Source organism: Cinclus cinclus, chromosome 8 (genome assembly GCF_963662255.1).
Source record: "Cinclus cinclus chromosome 8, bCinCin1.1, whole genome shotgun sequence".
In the NCBI taxonomy this organism is placed as follows: Eukaryota; Metazoa; Chordata; class Aves; order Passeriformes; family Cinclidae; genus Cinclus; species Cinclus cinclus.
In genome coordinates this window covers 8,601,719-8,616,886 of record NC_085053.1, presented here as the reverse complement: position 1 = coordinate 8,616,886, position 15,168 = coordinate 8,601,719, and the positions used below count along the sequence as shown (strand labels likewise).

General features: G+C 38.3%; 1 protein-coding gene across 1 annotated transcript in view; it reads left to right on the top strand.

Annotated features, from left to right (window-relative positions):
• The window catches only part of DENND1B (DENN domain containing 1B), a 144,365-nt gene extending 133,510 nt beyond the window's left edge, over nucleotides 1-10,855 (top strand). Inside the window, exons 21-23 of the mRNA XM_062497729.1 lie at nucleotides 7,734-7,813; nucleotides 8,832-9,045; nucleotides 10,304-10,855. Coding sequence (XP_062353713.1) covers nucleotides 7,734-7,813; nucleotides 8,832-9,045; nucleotides 10,304-10,855 — 846 coding nt within the window. The remainder of the gene's footprint in view (nucleotides 1-7,733; nucleotides 7,814-8,831; nucleotides 9,046-10,303) is intronic.
• Nucleotides 10,856-15,168: the final 4,313 nt, after the last annotated feature.

Below are 15,168 nucleotides of genomic sequence, written 5' to 3'. Positions count from 1 at the left end.
AGATTGTGATAATGCAGTGATAATGAAGTGCTGAATATACATATCCTGTATAAGATGACTGAATATCTTCTAGAAAAAATATCCACAGTCAGCCCCACCATGATTTCAGAAACATTATCTGATTAAGCACATTTACCTGTATTTGTATTCAGACAATGTGCTTGAGATCACATCTATGCCTACCAACCACATACAGCACTGGTTCTATTGCTGGAGGTTTCTTTTACCCTCATTGACTGAAATATTATAAATTTAAAGATGTCATAACCACTAAGAGCTAGTTTTTAATGTAAAATGCAGTTTTGAAGTAAGCGTTGGTTGATCAGTAAATTCTGTTTCTTTAGCTAATGTGGTGTAATGAGAAAATATTGTAGATATCATTAACTTCCTTTAATTTGGAGAAAAATCTTTTGTCTTGTTGTGTCAAGTAAGATCTCTTCATTCTGCAAAACAGTCAGATTTCCTTTTAATTAAAAATGAAAAAGCTAGGCAGCCAAAATTCAAATTGCAGATTACGAGAGTGCCCTCTCGTGGCTTCGGTTCCTTTCCATAGTGGCAGAGCACACAGGGATCCTCTGCCTGTGCAAGCCTTGCCTGGTACAATGAAAACCTCTCACAAATCAAGGGGTAATTCTTTTATTTGTGTTGAGTGAAATTGGCCCTGGATTTTGTGAAAATTAAGCATTTAGATGCTTTCATGTATCATGCATGATACTATTTTCAGGAATAGGGAACAGAAGCTCCCAAGTAGAGGTATAATAACAAAAAAACCTGAAACCCAGCCCTGCTTCCCACTAAACAGTGACAGTGCCTGTCCTCAGCAGAGTTGTGCTGTTTGTTCTGCACCCATAAACCAGTGTCAGTCTTGTGGCTGCTTCTCCTGGAGTTTTGCTGTAAAATTCACTTGAGAAATCTCTTCACTAATTACTATGATTCCTATTTAAGTAAAAAAAAAAAATAAAAAAATGGGGTAATGGTCATGAGGTTGCTCTGGATTAGTTATCACCTTGTATAATGCTTGGTTTTTCAGGGCAAAGTCATTAGCATACCTACCTCTGATCTATCTTACTGAAAGCAAAAATTATACAAGCAAAAAGTTGTGCTGATGCTTTTCCTGGCTATTGTAGTACCCCTCTTTAAATTTTTTAACAAATAGAAATGCAGCCTTTCAGAGGGTCTTTCTTGTGTGAACAAATGAAACATACTGGTAGGTCTGGCACTGTTTCCTTTTTCTGAAAGATCTCAGAGAAAAACACTGTCTCTCAGTGTCTTCAGACTGGGTGTACCTTTCTGCCCTCTATTTAATTGAAATAGCCAGATAAATTTTTTCAGCAGGAGAATTAATTGGCATTTTAATGTAGCAGCGGTATCTTTTACCTTCTTTTGCTGTGTATATTCTGTCTTGCACAAGTCATGGCTTTGCTCTGCTAAATCAGGGAGCCAGGAGAGCCATCAGACAACAGCTGGAACCTGTGTCCTGACTTCCATGTTGCTTTTGCCTCCTGGCTTGAAGGTTTGAAGAGCACCACTTTACATCTAAAACTTCAGCTCTAGTACTCTATGTTCCCTGATGTTTTATTCCTCTCTATATTCCTGTACCTAAGAATGAAAAAGAGAGGGGGGAAAAAAAAAAGAATAAAGAAGTTCAATTAAAGGAAAAAGCTTGTCTAGAGGCAAAAGGGGGGAGAAATAGAAGAAACAGGAAAATCCTTTCCTGCAGGGATCTCAGCATCCCTGAATGTGAGAGTCCAGATTCAGCCTGTCTAATTCTAGATACTTCTGAAATGCTGAAGTTAGCAGCAGTGCTGCCTTAGGCTTTTTCTGCAGTAAGTGGAGAGAGGGGCATGACTGAAGGGCAGCTCAACCCACCTGGAATCTCAGTTGTATCCTGATGATGCCTCTGTCTTGTTGCTAATTGAGTAATTTGGGCCCTAAAATGGCTGAAATTAGTAACATCCAACTCCAAGTGCCAGCCAAATTCCACAGCACCTTGCAGAGAAAGACCTTATTTGTTGAGCAGAAGACTCTTAATGGTCTCAAACAGGAGGGGGGACTCCTGCTTGGTAATTCTTCTGTTTGTAATCCCTAGACAATGTAGAAATGTGCTTGGAGTCAGTATTTCTAAGGCACAGTCCTTCTTCCCTCACAAATGTGATTAGTGTGTTTCCAGGCTTCATAGGGAGCTTCCCCCAAACAGTATCTTCCACAGTCCATGGTCTGATGGACAGGGTTTGGTGCTGCTGAAGTCTGGAGGTGTGGGATGTTTGTCTTTGCAATTACAGCCACACTGTACATTTTAACTTGTGTAATTTTGATAAACTTTTCTCTGAGAAAGTCACACATGATCAGCAAATGGTGCTCTCAGCAGTGATGGTACCATTAGATAGTTCTGCTGATGTAAGGGTATGATGCACATTTTACCAGATCAGTTTAACCAGTAGTCTATCTTTTATCTGCTTAGGAATTGTATCAAGTAGATAGCACATTCCAGCCAAATAAACTGGATTTACGGCTGTCCTGGTTCATTAAAATCCCACACTGTGCACCTCAGTTATTTCCAGGTCTCTTGACTTTCTTGTTACCTCAAATCCATGTTCCCTTTTCTGGTTTTGTTCATATAAACATTTGTGTGGCTTTGGACATTGATTAGTTTTTCCTTTCCAATACACATTCTCCCTTATCTTCCTGCTCTTGTGTCCTCTGTGACTCCCCTCAGCCCTCCATTCTATCATTTTCCTTCTGTCTAATCATTGAGTGCACATTAGGATATTAATAACCATCTGAAAAGGGAAAATGAGTGATATATTTCTCTGTTTTTGTGACTGCAAATTCTGCTTGGTGAATCTGATTCTTAAAATCATGCACAAAAAATGAGCTGCTGACTTTAGTTGTTGCAAATGGCACTGCAAATCTCCACGTCCTATTTTAAAAGACTAACACTTGTGCTTGTTGCCAATTAAAGTGAAGCCAGACTGCCTTTGGATGGTGCACTCCTTGCAGCTAGGATGGTGTGTGGCACGGTGCCACGGTGCATCATCACTTGAAACAGGAGGGTTTGCTAAGAATAGCCTCAGTGCCATTGAGAAAAGCAGGCTCTGCCTGTTGGGAGGTGCTGTCTCACTCTGGGCAGTGGGGGACCTCAGGCTGATTTGGGGCGCTCAGGCTTCCTGAGGAGAAAGGGTCTGTGATTCCTCAGGGAAAGTGGAAGGTTGCTTGTTGTTTTGGAGCAAAACATAACTATTTTTGAAAACGTATTTGCACAAACATGATTAATTGTTAAAAAGGAAAGGCAGCATTCCACAATTCTCAAATGATACCCGTGTTCAGGAGACTAGCATGCATAAGTGTAGGGAGCTGAGAGCTTGGTCATTTTGCACCACAGTAATTCAGAACCAAAGTAATTGCATGTGCTATCCTTGACTAAGTACCTCAATAAATTAATCACCTGTACTTATAATAAATCCTACCTCAGCATAGGTGTTAGGGTTTCCTATACCTTTGCAAAGCCACTGGAGATCTCCGTGGCACTAAAGTGTACTTGGCATTTCAAAGCATAGTGCCCGTACACATATTTCTGGTAGTGTCTATTTAATTTATATCAGGACATTTTCTGATATCAGAGCATTCTTGGTTGGAATCTGTACTTCTTTTCTGTACTCTGCTTTCCTTCTTTCTTCAGTCTCAGCTCTTGGGGAGTGTAATGAGGAGAACTTTCCTGTGCGTCATGGCTTCAGGTCACAGTGTTTAACTGGAAAGGAAGGCGACAAGTTGTGCTTTACTGGAAAATCTGATGGAGAGATCTTTTGCTTCCCTACTGGATGGAGCCACAATTATGTCTGTGACTTGGTTGTAGAGTAGGATGGGTAAAATAAAATACTGAATCATAAATAACAGTGGGCTTGTATTTATTTTGCTTTTTCATACTGAATGAATAATCTCTAAATTTTTAAGAAAAAGGAAACAGTGCTTCACAGATTAAAACGTGATATATGTTTTTCTTTTTTTGAAACTTTGTATGTGTTGATGTATTGAGTAGCCAGTGAATGTGAAATTATATTTGTGCTGCCATTTATCAAAAGATTGTGTTTTTCACTTTCAGTGTAATTAATAGCAGCAGCCTTGTTAAACTTCCTGCCTTAGTATCAATCAATAAGCACTCATTATGAAAAGCTGGACATCTGAAAGGTCTAGCATTATATAAAAAGCTGACATTTCAAAGATTGACTTCAATGCCAAATCAAGAATATAACCATCTTACATTTAAATCCTTTAGCATTCATGTGTTTTGGCATTTTTATTCCAAAGTAGTACATTTTGTGAGTCTACCAGCAACCAGAAGAGAACAGTTTAAGGACTGACTCTCCCTTTATTTGATTCTACTGTGTTTATACTGTCAGCTCCTTTTCCTTATTTCAGTGATCAGCATTGGTTCAGGCTGCAGACTACTTGCAGAAGGAGCTTTTGAAGCAGGGCAGCAACCAGAGAGGAAGGATATGGTGAATACAGAAAGAATATATAGCCTCACACCAGCTCGTGAAGAGAGCATGAGCTTGTGTTTAAGTGTGCTCAGCTCTTACATTCCAAGCAAAATGAGAGATGAGAGATGCCATGTGCAGGAAGGTGAGAGAAATTTGAAACAGCAAAAGTTGGATCCTTGTCTTTGTTATGATACAAAGTAAATACATGAAGTAATAGATTTAATGTCTAAGCAGAACTGTTTGGAAGAAGAAAAACAACCGGGTACTTTAAAGAAGTTTGTTCCTTTATTTTATAGAAAAAAAATATGACAGTAGTCTATTAAGACTTTATAAAGTTCTGGTGCAGCAAGAAAGGACTGTTGCCATATCATTTCTTGAGGTAATAAATATAAATGGTCTGGTTGTTATTAGGATGCTAATCAGGAAGGAAGCAGAAGTCTGTCCTTTTTTCATAAAGGGTTATAAAAAAGGTTACACACTTCAAAATGCAGAAAAGACAGAAATTAAAAGCTTAAATAACTGCAAACAGCAGGGTACGTCAGTAATGGAAGGACTTCTTAAATGACTCTGACAGCTTTTGCAGGTGCACATACTCTGTCACTTTGCCTGGTGGAGCACTGAAAAAGTTTTATGGCTCTCCTTTTGAAATTTATTAAGGGTTTCTTTCTTTCTTTTTCTTTTCTTTGCAAAGTAGTCTGGATATACCCCTCTCTTGCAGTCGTTTTTATTACAGCTCCTAAAGGAAAGTCACCTATTCAAAAACATGTGTTGCTTGTTGTCTCTGTGGTTAGCTCACAGAGCTGTAAATGCTGGAGAAGGTTGTTATTTACAGCCAGATATTTTCCTTTCCTTCCCTTCCCCCATATCTTTTTCTTTGCATGTAAATCCCGTTGTATTTAGTTTAGTTGTTGAAAGTCTCCCTGTATAATTTTATAATATACCCCTAATCATTTAAATTGGTAGCAGTAATGTTTTTTCAAATAATTTGACCATCAGGAGCTAGGAGTTCTTGTTTTGAAGGGAGATTTTAGGTTTATTAACTTCTCTGTTACATTCCTTTACATGATTATTCGTGCTTTCTCTAACACACTTGCATATTACTGTTCATAGATGCTCTGAAGGACCACCTCAATGCCTGTGCTGTTTGCTGATTCTCCTTAATTTTATTCAGCTCCTCTTTCTCAAAGACTTTTTTTCCTTTCCCCCCCTTGTTACCTGGAAGCTTGAATCTGTCCTGTTTGAAATATTATTTATTATTTCAACAGATCAGCAAGTGTTATCTTGTAGAATTTTATTCCACTGACAGAGTTAATTGCTCTACAGATGAACAAGTGTCAGTTTCCATTTTGTTTTCTGCAACTTCTCAACTTAAGTTCTCTCAACTTAAAGAATCTTCTTCCCTGCAAAATCTCATATTTATGTTAGTAGGAGTAAATGTGATGGCAACATCTAATTTTGATGCAAATTCAAAGAAAAGGAGAGAGACAGAGAGGATTTTGCCCTCCAGGAGCCAATTCCGGGTTAGAGCTTGATTTACTGAATGAATGTCATTGTCAGAATTTTCTTGGGGAAGTGGTTCATTTCCAGTGTTATCAAAACAAAGTATTTTAACTTTCCCAGTGAAGATAAATACTTAAAGCTGCAACTACTAAACCAAAACCAGTGACTGTGGTTGTGACAGGGATCAGTAAGAGAACCCATCGCCACTATCAGTTAACAGAGTGATTCACTTCCCCTTAATGACAAACAGGAGAATGATTGATTGCAACAGTGATGGGAACAACAAAGGAACTCACAAAAGTATGAAAGAGTTAGAAATAGTTTATTTCTCTGTATTCCATCCTATACGTTTTGCTCAAAATGAATCTTAGGGTTGTTTGGTCAACTATTACTTGGTTTAACACATTAAGAACCGTGTGTTTCCTCTTTGAGGGCAAAGAGCTGTGGAAAGTGTTACCAAACTTGCTGCTTTAATTAAATTCCCTCTTGTTGAACAAGAAAAGAAGTCTCAGTCCCTAAGGAGTGAATACTGAGACGTTCCTGTAAATAATGGGGGGTGGGGAGTTACAGAGAGCATCCTGGTATTTGTAGAACACTGGCAACATCTGTAATAGGTAACATGCTGAAATCCACACAGTACAGGATTTTCAAGCTCCTTGTAGTCTGAAATTGTGGCCATATTTCTTCCCCATCAGGGGCGTGTTGCAGGTTTGGGCATTTGGTGAACTGCCTGATGAGATGTGGGCAGTAGCACTTCTTACTTTGCGTATGATTTTCCTCAAAGTTAGCTAACACTGTTTTCCATCTGTACAAATTCCATCCATATGTCTATAAATTATTAGTGGCTGTCCAGGGTTCACAATCTCTTCAGTGCATCGAGGGCCACTATAGTTAAACTTCTTATATAAAAAGTTTTTGATACAAAACAAGTATAAGAGATGTATAGTCCTGAAGATAGTAATTTGAAGTACAAGTGACTGAAATTCCTGATGCAAATGTTCTGGTCAGGATACAGACCTTTTCCCAATTATTGTGGAATTTTTTTGCTTATTTTTGTTTGCTGAATAATAATGTGATGTAGTAGGTGAGTAATCTGTACAGAAATGTGTGAACTTTCAGCACACCAGCTTCTCCATGCAAAGTCCTTTTGAGGTGCTCTGAGTGTGCACTGGGTAGGAATTAATTGTAATCCACAGTAAATTATCCTGCACAAAGGCATTCTTAGTGCAAAATTTCTGATCTGGATATTAATTACTCTGCAGTCCTGTACAGCACCATAACATAAGCATAGCTGTGTAAAGAGATTCCCAAATTCCTTTGTATTTGCTAGTTCAAAAATAAATTCTTCTTCATACTCAATAGACCACATGAACCAAAGCTTGGCAAATATTTCTGCCAGAAAGTACTAAACCACAGTGCTTTTTGTGATGTGCTTTCAAGAAAGGGTAGCTGGTAGACTTGAGTGATGCTTTTCCTCCAGTATCCAGTCTTCTGTTAATCAATGCTTTGCATAAATAATAAGGAACTCTAGGCTTTGCATAAATAAGGAGGCCCTCCATAAGCCATGAAGAGAAATTGTTCTCTTTAATTGGTAATGCTTGAGGACTTGGAACAACCTTTACAGAACTTGATCAATATGTGGTTTTCCTCATCAAGTGCTTAGATGCCCTAATGAGTAAAGTGGCAGCTGGTCTCTGGATAAGTAATGCTGAAATAGAAAAAATAAAATTGTAATGTTAATTGTCCTTCCTCCAGACTCGTTTCAACCAGCGCCTCAGTAACCAGGATTTTGCCTTGGATGAAGATGATGATGATGAAATTGAGAGAACAAGCAAGTAAGAAGCCTGTTTGGATGTGTTATATATGTATAGGAGAGAGGGTAACAAGTGTTACTCAGCAAAGTGGAGTTCAAGTGACACATTTTTCTCCTGTCCAGGCTGCTAGCTCAATTCTCGATCTAGATGATGTCAGGAAGTTTAGGATTTAAATCTGCTTTTAAAAAAGGGGCAGGCTATTATATATTGTCATTATTTATAGTGTCCGGAAGAGCTTGGCATAATCCTCAGTCTTCACTGCCTCCACATTAAAAGACTACGTACACAAAGAAACAGTGAAATATTTGTCAATATGGTGGGCAGTGACCTCAGCTAATCTTTTCCTTAAGGCTGGTGTTGTGGCCATGACAATGGGACATTTTTTGAAGGGTTTGAAAGACAAATAATGCCTTGGAAGTTTTATATCGAGGTCTTCCTATATGAGAGCTAAAGGAAAACTCTACGTTGAGGCTTAAGCTGCATTGAGGCATTTTCTTAATTCAGGAGTCAATTTTTGATAATGCACATCTGGATATAAACCAGAAAGGACACTGAAAGCAGAATGAAGCAGCTTGAGCTGTGGTAAAGAAGAGGGAGCTAGTGAAGTGTCAAAAGGATATAATGAAAATATGGAAAAGATGAGCCTGGAAAACAATAGTATTGATAGACAGAGGTAGAAAAAGAATGGGGGTATGAGGTAAGGATATTGCAATGAAAAATAGAGGAAATAAGAGACAAAAACACCAGTTCTCCTTGCAGATAAGAAGTACTTCAGTAAATCTGTCCATATGATGGAGGAAGAGTTGCAGTAGGAGAGTCCTGCCACTAGAACAAAGTGTTTGGCTAGGCCAGGAGGCAGCTAATGGTAGCTGCATCTCTACTGACACCATATATCTGTGTTCAGGAAAATTCCTGAGTAGAAGGATATTCCAGGTTTAAGTTCCTGTTCAAAGGTCTTGAAATGCTTTCTATGTCCCTTTAGAAGGCTATAATAAAATGGCTTTTATGTTCTTATCTGATGGAAAAGTTTTGTTTTCAGGTTATCATCAGAAGACAGTGAAGAAGCTTCTGCATACTTTTACGATAGTGATGGTTCTGGTGAAACTGGAATAACTCAGCAGCAAGGAGAAATGGACTTGCTTGGAGAGATTCTGGACACACTGAGCACACACAGTTCAGATCAAGGAAAACTCTCAGGAGCAAAGAGTCTGGATTTCTTTAGATCAATGGATGACATTGATTACAAGACTGCGGTTAGTCTTCTGCTTTCATTTGAAAACCAACCCAAGTCCATTTACAGTGGAATCCTGCACTTGTGGAATGAACAACATGCAGCTCAGACACTGCAGCACAGTCCTTAGAATTGCTAATGTGTCTTCCTAGGGCTATATATAACAGTACACTGATGCTGGCCACTGCATGGTGGTTTTTCACCAGCCAAGAAATTGTCCCGATTACTAAAGTCATCTTGGAACAGTATTTTTCCCTTAAAGCAGTAACCACATAGAGAGCTGTGAACAGTATAATAATTTACCTAATCAAATAATTTATTATTATATTTATATAATATAATTTTTTGCGGTTAAATCAAATATGCCTTGAGCTGGTTTAGGATTTTTTTAATGCAGTTTAGAAGACATTTTCATTTTCACCTTGTAGACTTAGACTAGTCATAGTGATACAGTAATGTTTCCTTCTTGATTTAAGTCATGGGATCCAGGTGGTAATTACACTTGAAACACTGGTAGAATAGTACTGCAGAGTTTTCTAAGAGGGCTCCTTGTTCCTATTTTAGGTAGAATTGCACTGGTCCTTTAGTGTAAACACACTGCTTGCCTACAGGTTTAAAACCCTCACCAAGCTGTGATACTGCTGTGGTATTTGCAAGAAAGCATATTGTTTTTGAATTCCAACACATATCAGCTGTCCAACACTTACTTTTTTGCTGGAGGGGATTCTATAGTAGAAGATTTGTTACTGGAGCAGTGAATACTGATGCAAATACTTCTAAAGCTTGTAAAATTTTGTATTATGAGTATCACACAGGGTTTAGATTAATAAAAGGCACAGTTTTGTTTGACAAAGAAAACAACTTTAATGTAGAAAATTGATATAATTAATTACTGAAGCAAAGAGGAAATGCCATCTGGTTTTAGTTTTAGTTCCCCTCCCTCTCATATTATGGGTACAAACGAGAAAAGTGTGTCTTTGTTCACTGTCAAAACTGCTTGTGGCAAGACTGAATGGAGAAGGGAGAAGTCCTTCCTCTTTGTGGTACCAGAGGCAGTCTTTAGGCTAAGAGATTTTCTGAGAGGAGATGTAAAAATGGCTAATATCTGTGAGGAAATGTAAAAACACCCGGCCTTCCATTGTGTCTGGGGTAGTTGTTTTGTAACACTCCAAAGGGAATCCATTATTTAGGAACATATCCCTTCCAGTACGTGTGTTTCAAAAACACCAGTGTAGAGATATTTCTTGTGACATTAACTATGAACACGTTTCTTCTTTCAGAACAAGTCAAATGCACCTAGTGAGAGCAACCTTACCCTGCTCTGCAGCAATGCTAATGACCAGGCAGAGTGGAACCTGGGCCAGGATGACAGTGTCCTCCATGGCAAGCAGCTCCCCCCATCACCAAGGAAGCAAGTTTCTTCTGGTGGCCAGAGAGAATCTCTCTCTAGGATGGAAGAAGAAAAGAGTGGCAAAACCTTTACCACTGACAAGATGGGCACTGCTAGTTTGTCATCCCTATCTCCAGTACGACCAAGTGCCCAGTTTACTTCCCTAGAAAGTTTCAAAGCAGGCTTTTCTTCCTGTCAGTATGCAAAGCCTAATGAAACACTAAGCAATACCTCAGAAGATCAGCTCCCAGCAGGTCTTGCTCAACAGTCACCCATTCTGGTCCCTTGGGAGAAAGCTGGGAAGGAAGGAGATGAAACTCCAGAAGAAGGTGGACTTCTTCAAGAAGTGGTGTCATTATGTAAACTGAATTCTGCTTTTCACTATGGTTTAAATATTTCAAAGGATAGCTTATCCCGCAGTAGCAGTGGAAATAAAATGTAAGAAAATTATGAAAAGAGAAACTTGACTCCCATCAGATGTTAAAGGGAGACAACTCAGGACTCCATGTAACTCCATATAACATGATAACCAAAAAAAATTAAAAGGAATAAGAGATCTTCAGTTATAAAAATAATTCTCTTCAGTTGAGTATGCATTTTCTGCCATTGGACATTTGCTTCTATGTTTACTCAGTTCATTTGTTGGCTGTAGTTAGGTCCACAAAATGGAACTAAATATATGAATGCATTCTCAAATCAGGTACTAGTTAGTTTCTGTGTTAAAAAAACCAGCAAGTGTGAGGTGCTTCCTAGCACTTGCTTCCTCTAAAGCAGCAAGGGTCTTGACTAAAGGTAGCCAGGTTTTGAAGGTACTATGTTAATCCCATTAGCATGACATGAACCAAGCAATCTGATTTGTCTGCAATGTACAAATGTTAATATTTGTAATGAATAATAATTGCCTTAATCTTTTGAGAAGGGGTTTAACTGTCTTAGAAGATGAATGCAAATCTACAAAACAGCAATAATGATTTTCCATGGCAGGAATTTGCTTCAGCAAAGGTGGGGGGAGGGAAGGAGACTTTTTTTTAGATTAAGGAATTTCTTGTGACTATAACTTGGAACTTACTCCAAACTAAAACTGTGGCTCTGTCTTCCAGACTTCAAAAAGGTAGCACGTGGTTTTCTCTCTGCTATAAAGTACATGAAGTGCTGAATTATAATGTGACATTTATTGACTTCTGTTTACAACTAAGACACTTTAAAGACACATTATCAGTTTCCCTAGGTAGACTAATTCACCTAAAAATTCTCAGAAAGGAAAGTGTAAGTGGAATTGATAGATTTCTATTATTTTTTTATTTTCTGAAGTTTAGTAGTTGGAAAACTAATTTGTGCCTAATTTGTAACACTAGAAAGCTAAATTTACAGATTCAGTTTGAGACTGCATATATCCAACTCTCATTTTGGCCAAGTTGGACACCTAAAAACTTCTTTCTAAATTCAGTGAAGGAGAATAAATAGTCCTGATGTATAATGGATTTAGAACAAGCATTTGTCCTCCTTCTGGCAGTGTTCCTGATGAATATCTGGATATTTAAAGCCTGAACATTTTTAATGCTCTATGAAGCAGCTCTTTAATTTTTAAAATTTTCTTTCTTTTCTTTTCCCACCTCACCATACATACCTTGTCTCCACAACAGCTCCGGACAGAAAAGACAATTAATCAGTTTCAGCAGATTGGAACCACCAGCTTTGAGGGATATTTGAGGTAAAGTAGGTAGAAATAGTACATGGGTATAAAATAAACCCTGCCTGAGAAGAATGTTCTGCTGCTCTTCTAAGTCATGAAACCTTTTTTATTTCCCTCTTTGGCATGAATGATTTCTGCTAATCTCAGCCTAGGCCTGAGAGAGCCCATTCCTAGGGGTGGTATTTGGATCAGATTGTGCTTTACTGTCTTAATAGTAGTTTCTAGCACAGTTTCATATCAGTTGCCTCACTGAGATTTATGAATTCCTTTTCCTTCTAGCAGACACAAATGGAAAGGGGTTTCTTGGCTGCTTTCTTACAAGGCAGCTGACCTAAGGGAATTGTTCCATGTCATGGCAGAGGCACTGTTTGGAACCTCACCAGATAGGCTTAGTAGAGTGAGACCTGGGGTTTGTTAGTGCAAAGTTTCATCTTGGTCCAGAATGAGAAGGGCTGGGTCAGTCCTTACCACTGAGGATGAGCCTCCAGAATTTTATTTTTTTTTTAATTAGTGCAACAAAGTTAAACGGTTGTAGAAGTGCAAATGTTGCAGAAATATCTGTGTCTGGTCAAGCATGAACGTTTTGGAGGGAATCTGCATTGCTGGAGAATCTCAGCATTCCAAAGTTAGCAGTTGTACATCCAGAGGTCTGTACTCCAAACTGTTTGTTTATCCTTTGATTTCCTCTTGTGCATCAACATGATACATGAGAAGTTGTAAACTTTTTTTTGAATAACAAAAAATGTTATTTGGCAAAATATTTTGCACTATTAGAAATCAAAAGTATCATAAAAATAATGCAAATCTTCACTCTCAGCTTTCCAAGTGGATTAGGCCAGGTGGCTCATGTGCTGTTCAGATGACAGAGCTCCAGAGCAACCTGATAGTTCCTTGTTTGAAGGTGGCAGTAAAGACTTAAGGGCATTCTTCTCCCTTGCTGGTACTAAACATTACCCAGGCATAGTGCTGCAATTGTGTCTAAGAGAAGACAGGCAATACACAGGTTTTTGTTCTTGTAGCACTTCTCACTCCTTCTCATTCATCTCCTTGCATTTTGTGATGAGAGTTTAAAGGTTCACCTTTTCTTTTCCTCTGCACCTCACATGATGTTTCTATCCATGGTTCAATCTAAGTTGCTTTGTTTCCTTCATTTATTAAAGATGGTAAACAGTATCAGTGTTTTAAGGAGGAAAGTAGAAAAAAAACCCCAGAAATTATGGCCATCATTACTTGCATAACCATCAAACACCCAAATCCAGGAATGCTGCCAGAAAGTGGTTTTCAAAAATGACTGTCTAGTAGTGGCATAAATTATACTGGCTTCGCATGATGATTGGACACTTCACAAATAATCACATAGGTTGTCCCATTCTCAGCTTTGTGGAATAAATATGGAAGCCATGTGAGACTGCCAGTATTCTTAAGTTTGTATAAAGATCATAAAATTGAAGGTTTGATAGTGGAATCTTTGAAATTTTAGGCATTATAGTAATAACTCTCTGCTTCATGGAGTGAAAATGCAGGCTGAAAAGAAGTAAACAGATTAAATTAAAGATGGTAGCATTCAACTTAGAATTATTTTAATTTCAGTCAAAATGTTTCTGTGCTTATGCTGCATTGTTTCCTTACTATTTACAAAGCTCATAGTTTGTTTACAATCATTAAATAGTATGTCTTTTTTGGTTTTGAACCTTGTATGGGTTCAGAAATAGCATAATCTTATATATATGTTGATTTTAACTGTAGGTACATTTTTTACTCTGTAATATACAGAATCTTTTCCACTTACTATCAGTGATCTTTTAAAAAGGCTAATATTTGTGCCTTATTTAAATAGAATTGCCAGTTACCAAATAGATAAGAGTCCAAACTGATATTTCTGGTTCAACACTCTTGTTCTCTGTCCTTGTGATAATATAAAACTGTTTATTGGCTACATATACAGTATTTTTAGTACCACAGTGGGTTCTATATTAAGATAAATTATCCAGGTCCAGTACTTTGCAAGTTTTATACTTGTATGCTTTTTATTTGTGGAAATCCGTCTAGTGTCTTTGAAAATCATCAACATTGATCACCAGGTACTGGTGAGAACTGAATTCTGCTCAGTCAGAGCTCCTGAGGTCTTCTTCAGAGGCATCTCTTTTCTTCAGGATCTCAAAAAGCTTCCCGTTTCTCCTGTTTAAGGGAGATACCAGGTTATTTGATTAAGCTTTTTGGTCTGTTCTTTACACATAGGAAGAAATTTCCAATGTAGAAAGTCAAACCAGGACTTGAAATTAATATTTATGAATTTATTTTGCATAGATGTCTGCCTAAAATGAGCTGTATCACTCATTTGGTTTGGGAGGAAAAAGTAAGGGCAGTGGAAGGACAAAGGGATTCCTGGGTTGTTCCAGTGCAGTGTGGTGAAGCAGAGCCTGGAAGTCCACAGGACAGATAATAGCTTTGAAGAAATCCAGATTTCAGTTCTAGCTCAGTTACAGTGGTTCCAGCTCAGTCATGCAGGTAAAAGCAATATTGCCTGTGGAGGTGACTCCCTGTGGGATTTGCAGAATGGATGACACGTTGTCCCAGTCAAAGCCTTCCTATTGATGTGTATAGAAATGTAAGGAGGAAAACTGCAGATACCAGGGAAGGACTGTGGATGCAGACGTGATCCCTACCCACCCTCTATGCATGCAGAGGGCAGTCTGTGTAGAATAGGCAGTGGTTTGCTCTTCCATCTCACATGTTTGGGCATCATGTAGTTCTGAAAAATAGATTTGTTCTGAAAAAAAAAAATGTAGTTGTAGAAGTTGTCATAGAAGTTGTTGACTGAACCCTTCCTTGTCATTTAGCATTTCAGTGGTGCTGCTGCTGTTGGGGTGGGATCATCAGAAACACTTGACACTGGCTGAAGTCCCCTCTCAGGCATTGTAACACAGACTTCAGGCAGAGTTTTGGACAAGTGCTGGGTGCTTCTGAAAATCCCACCCAATCTATTAGAAGAGTGTTTGAGACCTTAAAATTTTGTTTTAGATGTCTTTTCAGGTTTTAGGATTAGCTAGTTTACAACCTCG